Consider the following 25,589-nt stretch of genomic DNA (forward strand, 5'->3'; position numbering starts at 1 on the left):
AGTAGAAGTTTATCTAGGTATAATTTCTAACTTTGAGTATACTTACCCTGTTGGCACTATTTTCAGGTTCCAACCATTTAGGGAGATAGTCAGCAGCTTCTATTAATAAGAACTCACCGTCATTGTCTTCAATCCTAATGGAAAGCAACACATAATTTTGCATTCAAAATTCCTTAGGTATTCTGATTCCTTAGGTATCAAAACAGTTTAATTCTAGGACAGTGCCCCTGGCTCATGACTGTAATCCTAGCTACTCAGGAGGCTGAGACTTGAGGATCAAGGTGTGAAGCCAGCCCAGACAGAAAAGTCCCACTGAGACGCTCATCACCAGCTATCCACTCAAAAACTGAAAGTAGCACTGTGGCTCAAAGTGGCAGACTGCAAAAAGAGCTCAAGGTCAGTGCCCAGGCCCTGAATTCAAGCCTCCCAATTGTAACAAACACGCATACAAAGTGTCAGCTTTATTCTAACACATTCCATTCATCTCAGTAAATGTTTGAGTATGTACTATACACAGATTGTTATAAGAAAGTAAAACATTTAGTAGTACTATTAACAAACCCTAAAAGATACTATAAAATTGTAAGGAGAGGTCGGGAGTTTGGCCTAGTGGTAGAGTGCTTGCCTAGCATGCATGAAGACCCGGGTTCGATTCCTCAGTACCACATACATAGAAAAAAAAGCCGGAAATGGTGCTGAGGCTCAAGTGGTAGAGCTCTAGCCTTGAGAAAGTCAAAGGACAGTGATCAGCAACACCACCATTTCCAGCTTTTTCTGAGTATGTGGTACCGAGGAATCAAACCTAGGGCTTCGTTTAAAAATCCAGGCTGAGTGCGGTAGCTACTCAGGAGGCTGAGATCTGAGGCTCAAAGTTCAAAGCCAGCCAAGGCACAAAAGGACCTGAGACTCTTACCTCCAATTAACCTCTAGAAAATGGGAAGTGGGACCTGGCTCAAGGGTAGGGTGGTAGCCTTGAGCTGAAGAGCTCAGGGACAATGCCCAGGCCCAGGGGTAAAGCAATAGTCTTGAGCTGAAGAGCTCAGGGACAGTGCCCAGGCCGAGTACAGCCCCATGATCCATTAAAAAAAAAGATTCTGAACTCAGACAATGACAGATGCTGGCAGGGTTGTGGAGAAAAAGGAACCCTACTGCACTGCTGGTGGAATTGTAAACTAGTTCAGCCACTCTGGAAAGCAGTGTGGTTTCTTAAAGAACTGAAAACTGACCTTCCCTATAATCCCGCCATACCACTTCTGGGCATCTGCCCTGAACATCATAACCCAAGATATGATAAGGACACCTGCTCAGCTATGTTTATCTCTACACTATTCACAATAGCCAGGTGATGGAAACAATCAAGATGCCCTGGGACTGCAGATGAATGGATACAGAAAATGTGGTGTGTGTGTGTATATATATATATATATATATATATATATACACACACACACACACACACACACACACACACACACACACACACAATGGAATTCTACATAGCCAACAGACAAGATAAAATAATGGCATCTGCAGGGAAGTGGATGAATCTAGAGCAAATCATGTTGAGTGAGACAAGTCAAGGCCAAAGGAACAAAAGACATGTGGTATCCTTAATATGTGGCTATTAGATCCAAACAGTACAAGAGTGAGGACTCAATATTTGCATACCCAATGCTATGGACGTGGTATTGGAAATATAAACACAACTACATAGACATAAAAACCTATGACTCTATAGACATAATGCTATATTATATAAATTAATATGTATCTATGATATATAAACCCTTAGCCTAATTTTGATTATGTTCTAAAAACTAAGTGCCAATGATTATATATAGAGATTCCCTTCTTGGACACTCGTTTGTTAAACATGTCATTTGAAATATGATATAAAAATTAATGTTAATAAATTCTTTAATTAACAAAAAAAGGGGGGGGAGGAAGTTTGGCCTAGTGGTAGAGTGCTTGCCTAGCATGCACGAAAACCGGGGTTCAATTCCTTGGTACCACATACATAGAAAAAAGCTGGAAGTGGTGCTCAGGCTCAAGTGGTAGAGCTCTAGCCTTAAGAAAGTCCAAGGACAGTGCTCAGGAACTGAGCTCAAGCCCGGGACTGGCAAAAAAAAAACAAACAAAAAACAAAACAAACAAACAAACAAAAAACCCATACCTTTATTCTTCAAACTTTATATTGTTACAAGTAAATAATCTATACCTTGCAGCTACGGAGGTTCTTTGTGATGGCTAGTTTCTCCAGCAGAAAACAGAAATAACAAGAACTCATTGGAAATGATCTCATAGTAAACAGCATCAAGAAACCAGGCTTTACACTTGAGAGTGACTCAGCTAGTATATTGTTTACAGTGGAGCCCCTTATTATACTACCCGTTATCAGTACCATTTTAAAAGGTAGAATTGCAATGCTTCCTATTGATTGCTCTTTAAATTTCTTCTGTGTGTTGCTTCTGAAAAAAATACAGCTCTCTGTATTACTTCTGAAAAAATATAGCAACAATCTAGTAAAAGGGGAAGGGAACATATCAGATACATCTGTGAAATACATATACGAGTGGATTACTTAATATCTACAAGAAAATTTCATGGTTATTTCCAGAAAACCAAAGCACCACCATGCACATTTGTTATTTTGTAATTAGCATTTACAAAACAACACTTCTGAAATCTGCCCCAAATGTGAATAATCTGTACCAGCCCACAAAAATAAAGTTATTACAGAATAAAATTATAGTTACTCCATTTTAAATATATTATACCTTTAGGGTAATTAAAATAACTCCCATACCTTGCTACTAACTCTGGAAATTCCTTTGTAATCCGTTTCACTAAATAGACAATAAACCATTCATCCTCAATGCTATCCCCAAACTTGGTTATGCCATACATATGAGCAGGAACCCTTCCTACAAAAGAAAGGCAAGATATAATTAATAAACTTATCACTGAAAATAAAAATACATGTACAATCATTCAATTGAATCAATATTCCTTCACTAGAACTGTGTTCTAAGTACTATTCTGGGAGCTGGCACTCCAAGATAATGCTGCGTAGCCTTTTTATTTTTTGAAGAGGGGAAGTTTGAAGGAGAATTGATATGAGGGCTTGAACTCAGGGCTTCTCACTCTCACTAGACTTTTTCACTCATGGCTGGCACATTGCCACTTGAGCCATGTCTCTATTTCTGGATTTTTTTCTGAGCCCCCTGAGTATCTAGATTATAGGTGTAAACTACCAGAGCCTGCCTAAGATATTAATTCTTGAAGAGTCCAATGCGTAAATGAGACAGCAAAGCAAAGCACCAGAAAACAAGATGATGAACCCTAGCAGAGGTATGCAGTACAGGCTACGTAAGCACAAGAAACCAAAAGCAAAGTGCAGGAATGAGCAGAAAAAGGAAATAGCATGTGTACAGACACAGAGCTTAAACGTTCTAGGAATACCAGGAAGCTGCATTTGGAAGAGCAGAAAATTTCAAACAAGTACACTTTCCACAAAGACATAGAGATTGAAAAGCCAAACAGAAAATTATAAGGGAAATTAGAAAATATTTTGAGACAAATTAAAGTACAACATCAAAATGCATAGAATTCACCAAAAGCACTACTAAGAGAAAAGCTCATAACTGTGGAAGATCACAAATCAGCAATCTATCTTCATACCTCAAGGAACCAGAAAAGAAAAAGAAGCAAACTAAACCTAAAACTAAATATAGCATAAAAAAGGAAGAAAAAAAGGTTATAGCAGAAGTAAATAAAACACAAGATTTTTAAAATTTTTTTATTTTTATTTTATTTTTTTGCCAGTTCTGGTGCATGAACTCAGGGCCTGAACACTGTCCTTGGGATTTCTCAAGGCTAGAGCTCTACCATTTGAGCCACAGCACCACTTCCACCTTTTTTCTATGTATGTGATACTGAGGAATTGATCCCAGGTCTTTGTGCATGCTATGCAAGCACTCTACAACCAGGCCAAACTCCCGCCCCCTACAATAAGAATTTTTTTAAAAGCCAAGAAAACTGCCCAAAGTGGTACTGTGGCTCAAATGGCAGAGCACTAGCCTTGAACACAGACAGGCTTAGGGACAGAGCTCATGTCCTGAGTTCAAGGCCCAGGACTGGGAGTGGGGGTGAGGGAGGGAAAGGCTAAGAAAACCGAGTTATGAAAGAGATCAATAGGGCCTGGAGCGTGGCCTAGTGGTAGAGTGTTTGCCTAGCATGCACGAAAACCTAAGTTTGTTTACTTGGCACCACATAAACAAAACCCAGAAGTGGTGCTGTGGCTCAAGTGGTAGAGTGCTAGCCTTGAGCAAGCTCAAGGATAGTGCCCAGGCCCTGAGTTTAAGCCCCAGGACTGATGAAATAGAGAAATAGAGAAATAGAGAAAGAGAGAAAGAGAGAGAGAGAGAGAGAGAGAGAGAGAGAGAGGGAGGGAGGGAGGGAGGGAGGGAGGGAGGGAGGGAGGGAGGGAGGGGGAGAGGGAGAGGGAGAGGGAGAGGGAGAGGGAGAGGGAGGGGGGATATTAAAATATACTTCTAAAATAAGATATGAAATAAGGGATATTACAATCTGTTGGGAGCCAAATGTGGGGTCAGGCTGACCCATAGATCTGCATCACTGACTTAAGCACACACGGAGATGAGCTATTATGAAAACAACTTGTACCATGATGAATGACGCCATGCTTACAAACTTTGAGCTGCGTCAACAGTATTGTGAACTTCCTGGCTTTATCGCTTCTTGCTTGACTGTTATGTCTAAAACTTGCTTGTTGTTTTGTACGAAAGTAACCCCTGGATGTTTCCTGTTTCTAAGATAGTATATAAAACTGGAACCAAAAATAAACGGTGCTGCAATCTTAACCTGCAGTCTTAGGCTACAGTCTTAAGCTGAAGTCCTAAGCTGCAGACTTCCTGACCCCATCTGTTTCTTGTCTTTTTCTTCTCATCATCACCCCCTAAATCAGGAATCCCACCTTGCTGCCGGCTGGCACTGGCAACATCCTATGCTACAGAATTTTTTTTTTTTAAGAAGCTATTATAAGCAATTGCATGCCAACATGTTAGAAATCCTGTAAGAAATGGATAAATTCTTAAATATGCACAGCCTAATCCAGTTTTTTCTTTTGGGGGCCAATTCTGGGTCTTGAAGTCAGGGCCTGAGCACTGTCCTTGGGCTTTGTCAAGGCTAGCACTTTACTACTTAAGCCCCAGCACCACTTTATTTATGTGGTACTGAGGAATCGAACCTAGGGCTTCATGCATGGTAGGCAAGCACTTTACCACTAGGCCAAACTCCCAGTCCTGATTAGAGAAATTTTGATAATAGAAACCTGACATGTGTGTGTCACTCTTGGGTTGGAACTCAGGGCTTCAGTGCTGTTCTTGTGCTTTTGTTTTGTTCAAGGTTAATGCTCTACCACTTGAGTCCCAGCTCTATTTCTGGTTTTTTTTCTAGTGGTTAACTGGAGATCAAAATTTCATAGCCTTTTTTAGTCATGCTAGCTACAAACTACAATCCTCTGATTCCAGCCTAAGTAACTAGGATTACAGGTGTGATCCACCATTGTCTGGTGATTGGTATTATTCAACAAAAACTCTCAATGAACACTTTTTTCCTAGAGCAATAAGAAATTGCTGAAGAATGCAAACCTCACAGTAACAGACTAAATTTGTGTTTTACAAAAGTAGGCAACAGTGTGAGACACTAGAGACTGGAATCAGCATTGTAGTTTTCCAGAAGAAGGGATTATGAAGGGCCTATAATGAAGACAAACATTAAGAAATAATCCCAACAATGGGCCGGGAATCTGGCCTAGTGGTAGAGTGCTTGCCTACTATGCATGCCGACCTGGGTTCAATTCCTCTGTACCACACACATTTAAAAAAAAGCCAGAAGTGGTGCAGTGTCTCAAGTGGTAGAGCTCTAGCCTTGAGAAAGCATAAGCACAGTGCTCATGCCCTGAATTCAAGGCCTAGGACTGGCAGAAAGAGAAAAAGAAAAGAAAAAAATAATTCCAACAAGATTTAGTGCATGACTAAAGCATTAAATGGTATAATGAGGACTGAAATTGATTTTGAAATAATACCTAAAAAGTAATACCATTAAAAAAAAGATGAGAAAAACCAGGTGCCAGTGGCTTACACATGTAATCCTAGCTCAGATTTGAGAGCTGTAGTTTGTAGCAAGCCAGGACAGAAAAATCTGTGAGACTCTCATCTTCAATTACCAACCAAAGCCAGAAGTGGAACTGTGGCTCAAGTGATAGAGCGCTAGCCATGAACACAAAAGCTCAGGGATGGTTCCTAAGCCTTGAGTTTAAGCCCCAAATAACAGCCATGAACTTCATAATATTTAGTGTAAGCTAATTCCTATGACTGTTAAAATGTTCTTATCAATATGAATAAGCTGTGCTTGGGGCTTAAATGAATATAGGCAACATATAACTCAGAAGTTGATATCTTTCTGGTAACAATGAATGAAGATGGACTACTTTACCTTTTCCAGGTTTATATTTGAGATTGAAAGGCTGATTCTGCCAGATATAAGGGGCCAGCATAGGTGCAAACTGGGTCATTATTCTCTCAATATACTTCTGAAAAATCTCTTTGGGGTCTCCTGGGCTCCTAGCTTCATCTGGTAGAAGGAATAGGCAGTACTCCACTGTGTCTTCAGTAGTAGCAAGCTTCATATTTTTTTCCATTCTTCAAAACTACACATAAAGTTTAAAAAATTTAAGCCACATAGAACAATAAAGAAATAACATCCCATCCTAGGTGATTCCATTAATAATGTTTCCAAATTTCTGATAACCACCTACCAATATTAATTTCAGTCTTGACCATAAATCAACCAGAATAATGTTTACTTATATTATTCCTTTAATAACATTTTATACTTAAACCTATGTTCTTTATATTTAAAACTATACTAAATGGAAACTTAGATGTTTTCACAGCGAATTGAAATCCAGTATCACACAGCCGAGTCTGCTAGTCAGTATGCAAGAAAAACTTAAATGTGGCTGCATTTTGGCACAGTGACTCATATTTGTAATCTCAGCCACTCAGGCTATAGAAATCAGTAGGATCAGTTTGAGACCCAGACAGACAAAAATAAGACCTGAGTGTGGTGGTTCAGGTATATAACCAGAGCTATGCTGGAGGTATGGGTAGAGGATCCACCAGAAGCCCACTGGGGGAAAAATATGACTTTACCTGAAAAATAAGGCAAAAAAGGGGAGGGAGTGCAGTAGAGTGCGTACTTAGCAAGTGCATGAGTGGAAAACAATGTGGCTGAACATACTTAGTGTGTCTATAGTATTGCTAATCAGTTCCCTGTAGGAACAACCTAGGCAAATAAAGGTTTGCCCTTGAACTAGCAATGCCATGTGTAACAGTTTTGAGAAACAACCCTAGCATCCACCGTCGAAACTACCAAAACTCCTAGTTCTCACACTAAGTATATCACTTTGGATACATCTTTCTCTTTAATTTCCTTTTTCTTTCTTCTTTCTCCTCTCCTCTTCCCTTTTTTGGGTACCAAGACTTAAACTCAGGGCCTGGTGCTCTTTCAGGCTTTTTCTGCTCACAGCTAGGAATCTACTTCTTGTGTCATGCCTCCAGTCCTTCAGTTTCTGTTTCTGGAATTTTCTCTTTTAATTGTTGAAGTGCTAAAACTCTCACGTCCGCTGTTGCTTTAAAATTGTTTGCTAAAATTGTTTAAAATTCTTTTTTCTAACCCGTCGGTGGTGGAGCTTGGACTCGGCCCTATCCTTGAGTTCTTACGCTTAAGGCCAGGACACTTTGGAGTCACAGTTCCACTTTGGGTTTTTGAGTGGTAAATTGCAGACAGAATCTCACGGGGATTTTTCTGCCTAGGCTGGCTTCGAACTACGATCCTCAAATCGCAGCCTCCTAAGTAGGTAGGCTTACAGGCGTGAGTCACCGGCGCTGGCTCAGAGAGCTCTGACTTTTGCAGGGATTTTTCTCACGTTTACTGTTGCTGTCGGGTGACACTCGCTGGAGACAGGTTCTGCGCCCTGACCCGGGGATGCGGAGTCGTAAGCCCGCATCTTCTACGTAGCCACCCACCCACCACAGTCCCACAGTCGGTCCGCCACTCGCCTCAGTAACTCCCACCCCCCCCACGCCCCGCCCCGCCCCGAAGCGCCCAGCACACTCGCTGTGGAGAATGGGCGGCGCTTTGCCCGGCGAGGCCCGCGAGCACTCGAGGCCAGCCAGTCGCGAGGGCCCCACGGAAGCCGGGGCTCCTCACGCTGAGAAGGCTCCTTTCACCAGACACGAGGCTTCTCCCGCGCACCTCTGCCCTGGCACCTGGTGTCTGCTGTCTTTCCCACGGCGAAGGCCGCTCCGGAGCAAGCTGCTCTCCTCGCGGCCACCCGGAACCTCAGCCCAGCGGAAGCGGTGGGAGAAAACGGGAAGCCCATTAAGTCCCGGAACCTTGCGTGTTATCACTCCTGTGCGTCCCCGGAAGGATTTGGAGGGTGCAGTATGCGTCACTTCCGCTGCCGCGGGGAAGCTGGGAGGTGGGAGACAGGGGAGGTGGGAACTCAGGAGTGGTGGCGACCCGGAGTCTAGGCGACGGGGCGAGACGGGGCCGGTAGGTGGCAGGAGAGCGCCGGGCCAGAGCCGCAGCCGGCGGGAAGGCCAGGCCCGGACGCCCCCACCCTGGCCTACCCTCCCTGGTCGGGATCGCGGCTGAGGAGGCGGAGGATGATCTCCAGATACACCCGAAAAGCTGTGCCGCAGAGCTTGGAGCTGTGAGTGAACCGCGCGGCCTTGTGGAGGGCGGGCGGCTGGGGCGGGCCGCGGGCCTGCGAGGGACGCTCCCTGTCCAGACCTTCGCTTCCCTTCTCTCCCATAGACTTCCACAACGCCTTCAGCTATACTAACAATTTAGGGTGTCCTGTGGCCACCAACCACTCCAGAAGTTATTCCTAGCGGACCCAAATGCAGCTGAATGTAGTCAATGTAAAGATGCTTACAAGCATTCATTTAATCTGAGGAAAGCGGATTAAGACTGTTATTTTGCCTAGTCTACAAATAAAGGTCATAGATCTAAACATTGCAGTGTGCCAAAGGTAACACAGCCAGCAAGGGAGGAGGGAGCAGTGAGAGGTACAACCTGATGTTGAACTGATTCTGAACCATGGCTGTGGTCAGGACCATTATACATGCTACCTGTTGTTTTGGCCCTGGGTCACTGCCCCCTTAGCATTTGGACTTAAGGTTGATGCTCTCTACCACTTGAGCCACGGCTCCGCTTTTGACATTTTGCTGGTTAAATGGAGAAAATTTGAATTTGTAAATAGTTTTAGTTAATGTAATGTAACAAGTTTTAGTTTTAACATGTCTTACTGTATTTTCAATTTGCAATGAAAAATTTTAACAGAACATACCTAAAATATTATTTTAATATGTATTAGAGATAATAACTTATTTCAGTGAACTCCAGAAAATGGAAACAAGAGGTTTTTTTTTTTTTTCTTCATTGCTGTTTTTATTTTTTTGTCTTGTTTGTGCATTTGTGTTTGGAAGGGAAAGGGGCAGCACAGAAATGGAGGGGCAAAGAGTGAACAAATAAAGCAGTGGTACTCACTAGCAGAATTTGTAGGTGGAGATGGAGGGAAAAACTAGGAGTATGCAAAAGAAGGACATTGTCCAAAAAGAACTAATTTTTAAAAAGAAAGAAAAAGATAAAGTTTTGTTCTAGCATTATCATCTTAAGACTCTGAAACTCAATATGTTGTACACTTAAAACACAATTCCAGTGAGCCACAATGTAACTGACTGGTGGCTACCTCATTGGATAGCACAATTCTAGAGTGGCAGAATGTAGGTGACTAGGCCAGTAGTGTGGCCTAATGGTAGAGTGCTTGACTAGCATGCCCAAAGCCTTACGTTCAATTCTTCTGTACCACATACACAGAAAAAGCTGAAAGTGGTGCTGTAGCTCAAGTGGAAAGGGTGCTAGTCTTGAGGGAGAAAAAAAAAAAAAAAAGCTCAAGGACAGTGCCCAGATGCTGAGTTCAAGCACCAGGACTGGCAAAAAAAAAGAAAGAAAGGAGGTGACTAACTTCCAAATCAAGTTACCATAAAGTATGTTCTCTTGAGTGTGGAGTTTGGCCTAGTGGTAGAGTGCTTGCCTAGCATACAAGATGCTCTGGGTTCGATTCCTCGGTACATGAACTAAAAAAAGCCAGAGCTCAAGTGATAGAGCACTGGCTTTGAGGAAAGCCCAAGGACAGTGCCCAGGCCCTAAGTTCAAGCCCCAGGACTTGCAAAAAAAAAAAAAAAGTATGTTCTCTTTACAGGAAATATAACTGCTTTATTTTTCACAGGAAAGGAATAACAAAACCTGCTCTTAATCATCATCCTCTTCCAGAGCAAGCAGATGAAGTTTCCTCTCCCAATGACAGCCATGGAAAGGATATAAGTTCTCAAAGGTAATAATACAATGTTACTTGTTTGCTTATTGCACTTGTCAATGCCAAAGTTTTATTTTTTTTTCAAATAGTATCAAGCCTATGCTAATAAAACAATTTCTATGACTTGAAGAAGCTTAGGTAGAGAATTGCCTGAGCCTGTGAGTTCAAGGACATCTTAGGCATTACTCTGACATTTTTGGTATTATCCCTGCTGTTTAATTTTCACTATAGGTTAGCTATTTCTAACAGTGTATTTTCATAATCTTTGCAAATTGATTAGGAAGTTGGATGCAGATGTCTTATTTTCAATACTAGTATTATTACTGAATAATATTGGCTAAGTGTTATTCATTAGCTGAATAATATTGGGCAAATTACTTACTTGGCAATATATCACATCTATATGATGTTATGACCAACTGTGATTATGTTTAAAAATACTGAAATATATATTTTAAAAAACAAGTATATATGGCAGCTGGACGCAGTGGCTCACCCCTGTAATCCTAGCTACTTAGGAGGCTGAGATCTGAGGATTGAAGTTCAAAGCCAGCCCCAGGACTACAAAGCCGGTGAGACTTTTATCTCCAACTAATCACCAGAAAACTGGAAGTGGCTCTGTGGCTCAAGGACAGCAGCCTTGAGCTGAAGTGTTCAGGGACAATGCCCAGGCCTAGAGTTCAAGTCCCACAACTGACAAAACGAAAAAAAAGAAAAGAAAAAAAGAAAGAAAAGAAATACACGGTTTAGGGCCGGGAGTTTGGCCTAGTGGTTAAAGTGCTTGCCTAGCATGCATGAAGACCCAGGTTCGATTCCTCGGTACCACATACATAGAAAAAAGCTGGAAGTGGTGCTGAGGCTCAAGTGGTAGAGCTCTAGCCTTGAGAAAGTCCAAGGACAGTGCTCAGGCCCTGAGCTCAAGCCCAGGACTGGCAAAAAAAAAAAAAAAAAAAAGAAATACACGGTTTGGCCTAGTAGTAGAGTGCTTGCCTAGCATGCATGAAGACCCGGGTCCCATTCCTCAGTACCACATATATCGTAAAAGTTGGAAATGGTGCTGTGGCCCAAGTGGTAGAGTTCTACCTTTGAGAAAGCCTAATGCCAGTGCTCAGGCCCTGAGTTCAAGCCCCAGGATTGGGAAGGGGAAGATAATACAAATCACTTGGGGACCAGTAGCAAATAACTACAATCTAGCTGCTCTAGGGCTAAAAGTTGAGGATTAAAGTTAGGAGCTACCCCCTCCCCCCCTGGCAGCCCAAGTCCAAGAGATTTTTTTTTTTTTTTTTTTTTTTTTTTGTGGGTCATGGGGCTTGAACTTAGCCTGGGTGCTTTATCTGATCTCTCCATCTCTTCAGCTCAAGGCTACCACCCTACCCCTGGGCCTGGGTGCCGTCCCTGAGCTCTTCAGCTCAAGGCTACCACCCTACCCTTGACACAAGCCCCCTTCCTATTTTCTAGAGGTTTATTGGTGTTGAGTCTCAGGTCCTTTTGTGCCTGGGCTGGCTTTGAACCTTTATCCTCAGATCTCAGCATCCTGAATAGCTAGGATTACAGGAATGAGCCACCACACTGGCTTCAAAAGACTCTTATTTCCCATTAACAGGCAAATGGCTAGAATTGGAAGTGTGGCTGAAGTGCAGAGCATCAGCTATGAGCAAGAAAAGCTGAGAACTCAGGACCTAAGTTCGAGTTCCAGTACAGCAAGACCCTACCTTGAAAATAACTGATGTAAAAAGGGGCATTAGCACGTGGTAGAGCACCTGCCTACCAAGCATAAAATGAAAGCAGTGTTATCACAGAAAAAATACAAGGCATAAAAACTTGTTTTAGAATCTCAAACTCTATCTCTGATTCTTTGTTTTTTAAATGAAACTACTTAGGGTCTATATCATAAGTAGTAACAAAGATCAAATGAGATTAAGATCTATAAAATACTCACTAAACTATTAAAGTGTCATTACAAGTTAAGAAACTACTGGGCCAGGAGTGCTTACCTCATGCACAAAGCCCTGTTTCTCAATACCATATACAAAGAAAAAGCTGGAAGTGGTGCTGTGGCTCAAGTGGTAGAGTGCTAGTCTTCTGCTGATAGAGCTCAGGGACAGCATCCAGGCCTTGAGTTCAAGCCCCAGGACTGACAAGAAAAAAAAAAAAGAAAGAAAAGAAACTACTAATATTTCTGACTGGATACATGGATACATAAATGGATATGCTAAATTGTAACCCCCTTTTACAAACATTTGAAAATTAAAAATAAAACAGCTAGGTACTGGTGACTGAGGCCTATAATCCTAGGAAGCTGAGTTCTGCGGATAGTGGTTCAAGCCAGCCCTAGCAGGAAAGCCTATGAGATGCTTATTTTCAATTAACCACCAGAAAATCAGAAGTGGCTGTGGCTCAAAGTAGTAGAGCACTAGATGTTCTGAGGACAAGCCCCATAATTGACAAGAAAAAAAAAAGATAAAAAATAAACGTGTTAGTTTTCTTGAAAATGTCATACAATATTAAACACTCACCATGAACCATGACCAGAATTATTTGTAATGCCTGCCGTCAATTCTGTAGAAATTAGGTGGGATTTTCCTACATGTCTTGAATATCAAGTTGTTTTTTTCTTGTTCCTCAGATATGTTTATGGTTATTGTCTGATAAGTTTCTGAGTAGGTACGGATGGAGAAACTTAAGGAAATATGAGAATTTTTCTTTTTTCTTTCTTCCTTCCAAATTCTGCACTTAAGTGAATCTGACATCACCCAAGAATCACCCTATACATCAACCGACACTGGGAATTCAAGGTCTGCTTTTCCAAGTTATACAGGCACAGAAGGCAGCTCAGACTTCTCCTGGGGATATGGTGTGAGTTGTATGTGAATCAGTCTTATGGAATTTGTGGGAGATACTTTGGGAATTAGGATTTGTCAGTATATTTTATTTCTTTCCTTTTCTGCATTGGTCCTTTACATCTTAGTTTTTTTTTCATTTATCATACTTTATAACAGTTGCAAAGAAGCACTAATCCTTACCTTTCTTAAACATAGTTGAGCCTTAGAGATGCTTAATGTTTCACTTACACAGCCGTAGGGCACCCTTGGGTCTAGACTGGGAAGCCACCTTGTTATACTGAGTTGACTAATGAACCTCTCTGTTACTTTTAAAACGTTATTAAATAAAAACAGATGAAAAATAGCATGTAGAATGTGGTTCTGATTTTTTTTTTTTTTTGCCAGTCCTGGGGCTTGAACTCAGAACCCGGGCACTGTCCTTGGACAGTTTTTGCTCAAGGCTAGTGCCCTGTCCCTTGAGCCACAAAACCATTTCTGGCTGTGGTACCAAGGAATTGAACCCAGGGTTTTGTGCAGGCTAGACCAGCACTCTACCTAACCCTAGGCTACCCTCCCAGTGCATAATTTTTTTTTTTTTTGCTAGTCCTGGGACTTGAACTCAGGGCCTGAGCACTGTCCTTGGGTTTTCTCAAGGCTAGAGCTCTGCCACTTGAGCCACAGCACCATTTATGGCTTTTTCTATGTATGTGGAACCGAGGAATGGAACCTGGATCTTCGTTTATACTAGGCAAGTACTCTATCACTAGGCGAAACTCCCAACCCTCCGAGTCTAATTTTTGCTTTTACATTGTTTTGCTTCCATATATTAAGAACACTAAGAATATTTGCACAAAATGTTATCCTTTTTTACTTTTGTCATCTTGGGGCTTGAATTCAGGGCCTGAGCATTGTCCTTAGGTGTTTTCCCCAAGGCTTACGGCTCTACCCCTTGAGCCATAGCACCACTTCTGGCATTTTCTATGTATGTGGTACCCAGGAATCAAATCTAGGTTTTCACGCATGTGAAGCATGTCAAGCACCAGTGACTCATACCTATAATTATTGCTACTTAGATCCTATTATAAGGCCGGTCTGGGAAGAAAAGTCCTTGAGACTCGATTTTAATGAAGAGAGGCTGGACCTAGTAGTTTGCACCTATCATGCTAAATACTTAAAGCAAAATCTGAGTGCTTTCTGAGTACAAAGGGCTTGAAGTCAGGATTTTGTGCTTTTGTTTGGCTTTTTTACTCAATAGTTGGTGCTCCAGTCCAGTCTTCGCTGGTTAATTGGAGGTAAAAGTCTTGATGTATTTTTTGCCCAGCCTACCACTGGTCTTCAGGTCTCATCTACTAAGTAGCTAGGATTATAGGCATGAGCTACTGGTACCCTGCTTTATATACTTTCTTTATAGAGGTTCAAGCTTTTCTAAACGTTTGAGGGGTATACGTCCTTCTAGGAACTTGACCAAAATGCCACTGAAAAAGTGCAGGCAATGTTCATGGCTATTGATGAGCTCCTGTATGAGCAGAAGTCGAGTTTGCATACTGTGAGTCTACAGGAAGAGTGCCAACGGTGGACTTCTAGCTTTCCTCACCTCAGGTACAAGGCTTACTATTAACTCATATTTATGGCTAAGACTAAAATTTCAAAAGTGTGTCTAAAACCTTTAGGGACATGTTTTCTAATGGTGATGTCCTTTAGTGAATGTAAATATGATATGTGGTGTAAAGCCTCAGCTGAGAAAAAAAAAACAATATTTGGAAGTTTCTTCATTAAGTAAAGTAGCTGAGATCTGAGATTAGGGCTGTCTGAAGATACCTTGCTTGAATAAGAAAATGTATTTGTCACTGGGCACCCGTGGCTCACGCCTGGAATCCTAGCTATTTAGGAGGCTGAGATCTGAGGATCACAGTTCAAAGCCAGCTCAGATACTAAAGTCTGTGAGACTCTTAATTGATGACCAGAAAACCAGAAGTAGCACTGTGGCTCTACTGGTTGTGTGCTAGCCTTGAGCTGAAGAGCTAAGGGGCAGCACCAGGCCCAGAGTTCAAGCCCCATGGCCAAACTCCCTGCCCCCCCACCCCAAAATATGTGTGTGTGTGTGTGTGTGTGTGTGTGTGTGTGTATATATATATACATATATATATATATATATATATATATATATATACGTATATATATATATACTTGTTGGGTTTTTTTGGTTGGTCCTGCGGCTTGAACTCAGGGCCTGGGCACTGTCCTTGGGTTTTCTCAAGGCTAGAGCTCTACCACTTGAGTCACAGCACCACACCTGGCTTTTTTCAGTGTATGTGGTACCAAGGAATTAAACCCACATCTTCATGCATGCTAGGCAAGAACTCTATCACTAGGCCAAACTCCTGGCCCTACACAGATACATTTTATTGCTGCAAGTCAGTTCTCATGAGTGCTTGAAAGCAGACGTGTGGCAGTTCAGGAGCTTCTCTGAGAAACCACAATAGTATCATTTAATATGCATACTTTTAGGGTCAGGAGTTTGGCCTACTGGTAGAGTTGCTTGCCTGGCATGCACAAAGACCTGGGTTCGATTTCTCGGTACCACATACATAGGGAAAAGCTGGAGTTGGTGCTGAGGCTCAAGTGGTAGAGCTCTAGCTTGATAAAGTCCAAGGATAGTGCTCAGGGCCTGAGCTCAAGCCCAGGACTGGCAAAAATAAAAAGCAGATTTTTCATAAGGTTTCATGTTTCTAAGAAAGTCACTCATAGCTTTCATTATTTTGGCTCTACCTTCATTTTAGCTGATTTAATTCACATTAATATAGTAGAATGAAAGGCTGATTAATACAGAGACGGAAAGGCAAATTACAAATGTTTGCTCAGTTTCCTTTTTTTTAAATTTTATTTTTCTTTGGATTATTTTTTAACTCCTAAGCTTTATCTTTTCCATCTCCATTATATCAAAGAAAGACATACCTGTAGTAAGGACTCACATTTTCTCCCAGGATTCTTTCTTAGTGTCAGACTAAGTATAAGGGATTTCTGTGTAGAGCTAATACCTTTATTTCAAATATGCCTACATTTTTCTTATGTGACCATGTGTAATTGTGTTTCTTCATTTTGAAGGATTCTGGGTAGGCAGATAATCACTCCAAGTGAAGGTTATGGGTTATATCCTAGATCTCCTTCTGTTGTTTCAACTTTGCATGAAGCAGCCTTGTCTCAAGAAAGAGATTCTGCTTTGTAAGTATTCTATTATAGCAATACTTCTGTATCCTAGCATGCCAACAACATACATCAAAAGATCAGGATATTTATTTTTATTTATAGATATTAGGTAAACATAGAAGATTCTGTAAGATTGGTCACAATCTTTGTGTCTATTAAAATTTTGTTGTATCTGTCACCAAGAACAACAACAACAAAAAAGCAAGACACTACTTCAAAAATAACCAATGCCAAAAGGCCCTAGAGATGTAGCGTGTAGATCAAGTAGCCTGGAGTACAATTTTCCCATTTAGGTTTTCTCAGGTCACTAGGGATGCACTGTGCCCAGTCACTAGTTGAGATGGAAGCTTGCAGACTTCTTTTTCTCTGGGCTACCTTCCAAGTAACTAGGATTATAAGCTTAAGCCACCACCCTCAGCTAGAATATATTTATTTTAAGGCTTCTAATATTCCAAAAATGTCTTTTGAAAGATTTCTGCATCAACCTTGTTCAAAAGTGCCATAATACAAGAGTAATACATGAGTGAATATTGTTCTTAATGTACAATGTTATTTCTCATCTCCTTTGTTATCCCTTGGTTATTCTCATATTGTTACAGTATTTTACCTTGTAATCTGATACATTGTATACATGTCTATTTGTTTATTTGAAATGAGAAAGGGAAGAGGGGAAAATCAGATGAGGGGAAGGAGTGAGGGAAGGGAAATGGGGGCAAAAACATGAGAAGGGTATCAATGTGTGTGAAGTAATGCACATTCTATCTGGTGAATATAACTATAACCCCTCTATTAATTACAATAAAAAATGAAAAAAGTACTATAATGCTATATATTTTCCTCCATAAAAAAACTAAACAGACTGGGTGCAATGGCTCATGCATTGGAGGCTGAGATCTGAGGATCGCAGTTCAAAGTCAGTCTGGGCAGTAAAGCCCATGAGACTCTTATCTCCAATTAATCACTAGAAAATGTGAAGTGGGGCTGTGGCTCAGGGGTGTAGGGTGGTAACCTTGAGCTGCGGAGCTCAGGGATAGTGCCAAGGTCAAGTTCAAGCCCCACGACCAGCCAAAAAAAAAAAAACAGGCTGGGAATGTGGCTTAGTGGTAGAGTACTTGCTTACCATTACATGCATGAAGGCCTGGGTTCAATTCCTCAGTACCACATAAAAAACAGAGAAAGCCAGAGGTGGCACTGTAGCTCAAGAGGTAGAGCACTAGCCTTGAGCACAGAGACTCAGGGACAGAGCCCAGACTTTGAGTTCAAGCCCCAGGACTGGGGGGGAAAAAAAAAAAAAAAAAAAAAACTAAGCATACTATGGCACAAAAAGGAATAAAAGATAGCAAACCATAAATTGGTTGTATCCAATATTTAAATTGAGAGAAACTTAAAAAAAATTGTATTGCAGGGGCCAGGAGTTTAGCCTACTGGTAGAATGTTTGCCTTGCATGCACGAAGCCCTGGATTTGATTACTCAGTACCACATACATAGAAGAACGCTGGAAGTAGTGCTGAGGCTCAAGTGGTAGAGCTCTAGCCTTGAGAAAATCCAAGGACAGTGCTCAGGCCCTGAGCTCAAGCCCAGGACTGGCAAAAAAAAAAAAAAAAAAAAAAAATGTGTTGCAGCCTGGGTGTGGTGGCATATGCCTATAATCTTAAAATTCTCAGGAGATAGAAGTTGGAGGATCCTGGTCTGAGGCCAGCTTGGCAAAGTGTGAGATCCCATCTGTAAAAAAATAAAATGGATCATAAGCATGACTCAAATGATAAGAGTGCTTGCCTAGTAAGACTGAATTTATGTTCAGTATCTAGTGCAGGAGGAAAAAAATTGTCCACATGTGATTGGTTGTCTTCAAAGCCAACCTGCTGAAATGAGTAAGTCATCACATATTTACTGAATGTCTAAGTATGAAGATAAATTTAAATCTTAATTATACCCATGTACCTTAGGGAACATGGATTTTTGAGCAATATGGGGTTACTGAAATAGGGATATAAACTGTGGAGGCATCTTAATAAAGAGTTATCTTAAATATTCTTCATTTTTGTTAACTTTCTTTTTCATAGCTATAATGGTTTGCATCCCCAAAAGATAGCAAATGGTACTAGACAGTGCAGTGCTCCCAAGTAGAACTGTGGCTGGTAAGTCATTCTACTGTTTTGAGAAAGAAACTGGGCAAGACATAGAATACATACACTATGGAGTTAGAGCTCAATGGTAGAGTATTTACCCATCTAATGGTGGGTTTTGATTCTAAATACTTAATAAACAAATAACTTGAAATAGTCTACGAAGATTTGTCAGGGCAAGGAGATGGGAGTTGTGCCAAAAGTCATATGACTTGCAATGAGAACTAAACACTTCTCATTTTTATTTATTTTTTTTTTTTTTGTGGGTCATGGCGCTTGAACTAAGCCTGGGCACTGTCCCTAAGCTCTTCAGCTCAAGGCTACCGCCCTACCCTTAAGCCAAGCCCCACTTTCCATTTTCTAGAGGTTAATTGGAGTCTCAGGTTCTTTTGTGCCTGGTTTTGAACTTTGATCCTCAGATCTCAGCCTCCTGAGTAGTTAGGATTACAGGTGTGAGCCACCACACCAGGAGTGATGAGAACTGTTTATATTGCACATAGTTAATATTTGCTCTTTTTCTCCCGCCTAGATTTGGTATAAGGGGAAAGAAGGTACATATTTCATCTTATGCTCATAAATCATATTCCATTGCCAAATTCCCTGGTTTGTGTGCTATGGAAAGAGAAGAGGAAGACTGTATAATCCTTTCCGAAGGAATCATTGAGGAATACCTAGCTTTTGACCACACAGATATGTAAGTGTTGCTATTTATTTATTTATTTATTTTTGCCAGTCCTGGGCTTGAGCTCAGGGCCTGAGCACTGTCCATGGACTTTCTCAAGGCTAGCACTCTACCAGTTGAGCCTCAGCACCACTTCCGGCTTTTTTCTATGTATGTGGTACCAAGGAATTGAACCCGGGTCTTCGTGCATGCTAGGCAAACACTCTACCACTAGGCCAAACTCCCGGCCCGTAAGTGTTGCTTTTTAAGGTTTTTATTCTCCCTCTACTTTGTGTGTCAGTATTGGATTTTTCTTAAACTATGATATAGCCCCATCTAAGATTATTAACTGTTACTCATTTTCAGTTAGCAAGTAGATCCAGAGTTTGTTCTTGGTTATTCTTTCCTTCACACATATCTTCCTGAAATAGAGATTTTTAAATGAGTTTCTCTCTGTGTAACTTGATTTTACCCTTTTGCAAATTATGCCCAGTGGAAACGAACTCCAGGAGAGATGGAGAGGTATAATAAACTTTGCTTGTATAAATCCTATTTGAAAGGGGAATATACTTATAGTTTGTATAAAACCTCATGTTTGGCACAAACTTTACAATGAATAATGCTGACTTATGTCTCTTTTTCACTTCTTTACAGAACAGATGAGAATTACAGTGTTTAAGTGATTTGTCTAGAGTAGAGCTAACATCAGAATCTTTTCATCTAAATCCAGTGCTGCATTCCCTCTTCTATGCTGTCTTTCTTAAACATCAACTTGGAAACTATTCCTTTCAGTCTTCAAAGTTCCAAAATAAGCAGTCATAGCAGCATAATAAGCAAGTGAAAATTTTGTTATAGGCTGTAGTTAGGTCATTAGTATGGTGTCATATGAATATGGTTTTTCTTTTCCATGGCCTGATTCCCACTGCCATGTTTACATACTCACATAGCCTTATAGCCAGCAAAATATACACAGATTTCTATGCATCACAGCACTGAGCTAACTAAATGTTACAAAAGAAACACAAGTAATATAGAGATTCCATTCTTGAATACTTGTTTGTTAAACATGTCATTTGAAATATGATGTAAAAATCAGTTAATAAATTAATAAAAAACAGTAAAAAAAAAACAACACAAGTATAGCTTCATTTTGTTTTCCATATACCTCTCCCCTTTCACTTCTTGCCTCTATCAACTTCTTTTTTTTTTGTTTTCAAACAAAAAAGAATTTCTATGCATCTAATTTTTTTGGGGGGGGAGAAAAGTAGGGGAAGAGTGAAAATGAAAAAGAGAATGTAGGCTGGGAGTTTGGCCTAGTGGTAGAGTGCTTGCCTAGCATGCATGAAGGCCTGGGTTCAATTCCTTGGTATAACATACATAGAAAAAAACTGAAAGTAGTGCTGTGGCTGTGGTAGAGCTGTAGCCTTGAGAAAAGCCCAAGGACAGTGCTCAGACCCTGATTTCAAGCCCCACGACTGGCAAAAAAAAAAAAAAAGAAAAAAGAAAGAAAATGTAGTTAGGCTCTGTGGCTTTTATCTCCAATTAACCATCAAAAAGCCAGAAGTGATGGCCATGAGCATAGCCTAGTGGTATAGAGTACTCGTCTAGCATGCATGAAGCCCTGGGCTTGGTACCACATACTCAGAAAAAGCCAGAAGTGGCACTGCGACTCAAGACTCTAGTGATAGAGCACTAGCCTTGAGCCAAAAGTGTCCAAGGACAGTGCCCAGGCCCAGAATTCAAGCCCCGGGACCAAAAACAAAAAGCCAAATGTGAAATGGTGGTTCAAGTTGTAGAATTCCAGCCTTGAATGAAGGAACTAAGAGGCAGTGCTTAAGCCCTGAGTTCAAGCCCAGTACCAGCACCAAAAGAAAGTGGTAGAGGGATATAGTCTTCTTTTGTCTCCTTTAGTTCACAAGCAGCTTCATATATGTGCTGCGTATACTGGGCAAGCAGCAAGATTGGATAAAGGGCACCAGTCACATTCAGAGAAGCACTAAAAGGGTAGTGGTGGATACTAGGTGGAGAATAATCATGAAGTCTTTCTTGCTTCTGTTCCAGGGAAGAGGAATTTCATGGAAACAAATCAGATGCAGTTATAGACAAGCAGAAATTAGGGTACCCTCCCATTGCTCCATTTTACTGCATGAAAGAAGATGTCCTTGCTTATGTGTTTGACAATGTGTGGAACAACGTTATAGGCTGTATGGAGCAATTGACACGTAATCACTGGGAAGGATTTGCTTCTGGTAAGGATCTTTGTTTTGTTTTGTTTTGTTTTTTTAAAAGATCATGATATCCAAACCATAATCTATTGGGTTGTATGCTTTATTAGTGCAAAAACTGGGTGTGAGGGGGGGAGTGCTTTTCCTATTATAATACAACACACCTCCAACCAGATGTGCAGGGGTTTCGCATACATACGCACGTGCACACGCGCACAGACTCCTCAGCCAAGTGAACATCCCATCATTCAATTTATTTCTTGACACTGTCTACCTGGATAAAGTATCAGAACCCACATTTTAAGGGGTCTACCCCACAAGCCTGCCTTTAGCCATTGCAGATGATACTTGGAAGCCTTTGGCTGCGACCTGCACTTCTAGCCCAGTAGCTTATACATTAGCATCCTGAAGTAGATTAATTTGCTAAGCCAGTTCATAGAACTCAGGGAAATACTTAGCTTTACACATTTATCACAAATAATATTACAAAGCATATGGAGAGTAGCCAGATGAAGAGATACCCAGGGTAAAGAATAAAAGAAGGGGTGCTGAGCTCATATCCCCTCTCTGAACACATTCCTTCCAGGCACTTGGACATGTTCAGCAGTCTGGAAATTTCCGTAGCCAGTTTTTTTTTTTTATGGAGGCTTCATTAATTGGGCATAATTGGTTAATTGGTTCTTGGTACTTAGTCTTCAATCCCTTTCCCTTCTAGTGTTCAGGGGAGAGGGTGGGGCTGGAAGTTCTAAACTTTATCACACAGTTGGGTTTCCCTGACAGTTAACCTCCCCCACCCTGAAATTATTCAGGACCCCTCAACATGTAGCCATATTATTAGCATATGAAAATATTCCAAAGGTTGTCAAAGTTTGCCAGAGACCAGATGATGCCAACAATTATATCACAAAGTGGGTCTGATTCACGTTTATATTTTATACAGAAACTAATAGGCATTTAAATTGTTTGAGAGTGGGTGCACTAATGACAAGGCTGTCTATGCTGATAGCATGCCATACTTTCTCCTTCAATATGATTTTGAGGAAGAAAAACCACATTCAAGTGGCATATACTTATTCAAACTGCTTTACTGAAGAGTAATTGATATAAACCCTGTCTATTTAAAGTATACAATTTGATCAGTTCTATCCTAAATCTAGCCATGAAACCATCACCACAATCAATACAGTGAATATATCCATCACCCTCAAAAAGTTCATGCCCTTTCAAATCCCTTCTTTAATCTGCCTCCCTCTCCCAAAAGATCATATACTGAGTGAAAAAAAGCCAGACTACATACCACTTGATTCCATTCACATAAATCCCTGCAAAATGCAAATATTAATCTATAGTGATTTTTAAAGTCACTTCTTTAAAACAAATTCTTTGAAACAAATTCTTCTAGTTTTGGAGGTTAGTACCCTGAAGTCAGGACTGGTTTGTGAGGTTTCTCTCAGCTTGTGGGTAGCCATCTTTTCCCTGCTTAAAAAAAAATCTTTTTTTGTTCTTGGCCTCCTCACTCAGTATGATGATTGAGATTCATCCATTTCATTGCTAAGTAGTCTTTCATTATACCACAGTTTATTCATCTGTTGATGGACATTTGAGTTCTTTCACCTCTAGGTTAGTCTGTGTAATGCTGTTATGAACACTGGCAAAAACTGGGAACATATATTTGTTTCTCTTATGGGTAATACGTTACAAATTGTTTTTCTATACTTAATGGCTTTAAATATACATTTATAATGTCATACAATTATGAGAAGTCTTGAAACAACTTAGTCCTCTAAGTAGGGTTTCACAAGCCTGTGATCTCCCAAAAAACAAGGAGATTCCACTTCATGCACACAAGATTATATATAATTTCAATAGATTCTATTTTTTGGGGGGGGGCAGTCCTGGGCTTGGGCTCAGGGCCTGAGCACTGTCCTTGGACTTTCTCAAGGCTAGCACTCTATCACTTGAGCCTCAGCACCACTTCTGGCTTTTTTCTATGTATGTGGTACTGAGGAATCGAACCAAATTCGTGCATGCTAGGCAAGCACTCTACCACTAAGGCCAAACTCCCGGCCCCATAGATTCTATTTTTCTTAGCTTATACAGGGGAAAGGGATTCTGTTGTTTCCTTTCCACACAATTACAATGTATCCAACTAATCTCACCCCCTCTATCACTTTCCCTCCCACCCCTTCTCAAAATAATCTTAAGTTTCACTGAATGATTCTTTTGGGTAGCAGTCCAGTCCTGGGGTGCTGTCCCTAAGCTTTTTTTCCTCCTCTTGCATAAAGCTAGTGCTCTATCACTGTGCTCCACTTCAGCTTTTTGGTAGTTAACTGAAGATAAGAATCTCAGATCTCAGCCTTCTGAGTAGCCAGGATTACAGTTGTGAGCTACCTGAGCCCAGCTGATAGCTATTTATTTAAGGGGAAAATAAACATTGATGAAAATGTATGGACACTAAAGCCCTCAAACAGTAATGTTGGGAATGCCATCCTAATATAGTCATCATGTAGTTTGGCACTTGTTTAAACGTTAAACATAAAATTACCACATGACCCAGAAACATTCATTCCTATGTATATTACCGAGAATTAAAAACATGAATATAAAAACTTTTGCACAAATGTTCATAGCAGTAGTTTTCATGATAGCCCCAAAGTGGAAACTCAGAATTTAGAATAGCCAAGCATTGTAGAATGAATTGTGTCCCCCTAAAATTGCTTTTTTGAAGGCTTAACCCTTACTCTGCCTTTATCTGGAGAAAGGGAATTTAGGAATATCACTGTGGTTGAAGCCAGAAGGTGGGACCCTAAATCCATAAGGCTGGTGTACTTATCAATAGAGGAAGAGACACCAGAGATATCTCTTTCCACACATGCACAGAGAAGAGGTCATCTGAGGACACAGCAAGAAGGTGGCCACCCACAGCCAGGAAGAGAGAGGCCTTACCAGAGACCAGCCCTGATGGCATCTTGATCTTGGCCTCCAGAACTGTAAGAAAATGTCTATTGTGTAATCAATCCACTCAGTCTGGTATTTTGTTAGAACATATCCCTAGACTAATACACCAAGCAGTGAAATATTAGCCATCCACAAAAATGAATTGACAAAATGGATGAGCCTTGAAAACATTATATAAAAGGGGCCAGACACAAAAAGCCATATTTTACATGACTTCACTCAGATGAAACAGCCAGCAGGCAGAATCCCAGAGGAAAGCAGGTTGGTGGTTGCCAGGGGATGGAGGAAGGGAATCAGGAGGTAGTTTCTTTTTGGAGTGATGGAAATTTTCTGAAATTAGTGGTGATAATTACATTTTGAATATACTTTTAAGAAAAAAAATCCCACTTAATTGTATGCTTTAAAATGGACAAAATGGTGAATTCTGTTACATAAATCTTATCTTATTAAAAGGAAAACTTAAGTTCTTTCAGCCTGAAAAAAATGTCTTTTAGTATTCCCTATAGATGAATCTACTGGTAATTGATTCTTTTCTAGATGTTTTGCTTTTTTTGCAAGATAATTTTATTAACTGCATATCAACAGTTTGTGTCCTAGTCTTTGTCTAGAAATTATCTGTGTCTTCTCATTTGTATTATTTTTACATTTTAAAATATAAGGTATAGGCCAGGAGGATGGCCTAGTGGTAGAGTGCTCACCTAGCATGCATGAAGCCTTGGGTTCAATTCCTCAGTACAATATGCACAGAAAAAGATGGAAGTAGCACTGTGGCTCAAGTGGCAGAGTGCTACCCTTGAGCAAAAAGTGTCCAAAGACAGTGCCCAGGCCCTGAGTTCAAGTCCCACGTCTGGCAAAAAATAAGATAAAAGGTATAATTTTATGTAGTTTACATGCAATTTAAGTGCCCAATTCACACTATCATCTCCCTGAATTGCTTCTGATTTTTAAAATTTGGGTTACCTATTTTTATTTACCTTATGCTATTTTAATTTTAGTAATTTATATTGTGTGCATGTTATGTTTTGTGCTTAACTCATTTTCAAGTTTTTTGTTGTTTTAAGACAGGGTCTCCCTGTGTAGTTCAGGCTTTTCCTTAACTTGCAGTCCCTCTCTTCAGCATC

At 40.6% G+C, this 25,589-nt stretch overlaps 2 protein-coding genes across 13 annotated transcripts in view; one reads left to right on the forward strand and one right to left on the reverse strand.

The window, feature by feature from the left end:
- Ecd (ecdysoneless cell cycle regulator) overlaps positions 1–8,489 on the reverse strand; it is a 47,214-nt gene extending 38,725 nt beyond the window's left edge. For 3 of the 7 annotated variants that reach the window (XM_090346522.1, XM_090346527.1, XM_090346525.1), the window contains exons 1-4: positions 8,341–8,489; positions 6,517–6,730; positions 2,807–2,924; positions 47–134 (exon numbers count right to left, since the gene is read on the reverse strand). In XM_090346522.1, the coding sequence (XP_090202648.1) occupies positions 47–134; positions 2,807–2,924; positions 6,517–6,721 (411 nt within the window). In that variant the 5' untranslated portion in view covers positions 6,722–6,730; positions 8,341–8,489. Of the gene's footprint in view, positions 1–46; positions 135–2,806; positions 2,925–6,516; positions 6,731–7,952; positions 8,092–8,340 lie in introns of those variants that run through there. The other 4 variants (XM_090346528.1, XM_090346526.1, XM_090346523.1 and 1 more) reach the window with 3 other exon arrangements.
- Positions 8,490–8,536: 47 nt separating this feature from the next.
- The window catches only part of Fam149b1 (family with sequence similarity 149 member B1), a 29,543-nt gene continuing 12,490 nt past the window's right edge, over positions 8,537–25,589 (forward strand). For 3 of the 6 annotated variants that reach the window (XM_090346532.1, XM_090346535.1, XM_090346533.1), the window contains exons 1-7: positions 8,538–8,800; positions 10,382–10,486; positions 13,207–13,324; positions 14,747–14,889; positions 16,396–16,512; positions 19,154–19,318; positions 21,347–21,534. In XM_090346532.1, the coding sequence (XP_090202658.1) occupies positions 8,754–8,800; positions 10,382–10,486; positions 13,207–13,324; positions 14,747–14,889; positions 16,396–16,512; positions 19,154–19,318; positions 21,347–21,534 (883 nt within the window). In that variant the 5' untranslated portion in view covers positions 8,538–8,753. Of the gene's footprint in view, positions 8,801–10,381; positions 10,487–13,206; positions 13,332–14,746; positions 14,890–16,395; positions 16,513–19,153; positions 19,319–21,346; positions 21,535–25,589 lie in introns of those variants that run through there. The other 3 variants (XM_090346530.1, XM_090346531.1, XM_090346534.1) reach the window with 2 other exon arrangements.

Source organism: Megascapheus bottae, chromosome 15 (genome assembly GCF_031878675.1).
Source record: "Megascapheus bottae isolate mThoBot1 chromosome 15, mThoBot2.hap1, whole genome shotgun sequence".
Lineage (NCBI taxonomy): Eukaryota > Metazoa > Chordata > Mammalia > Rodentia > Geomyidae > Megascapheus > Megascapheus bottae.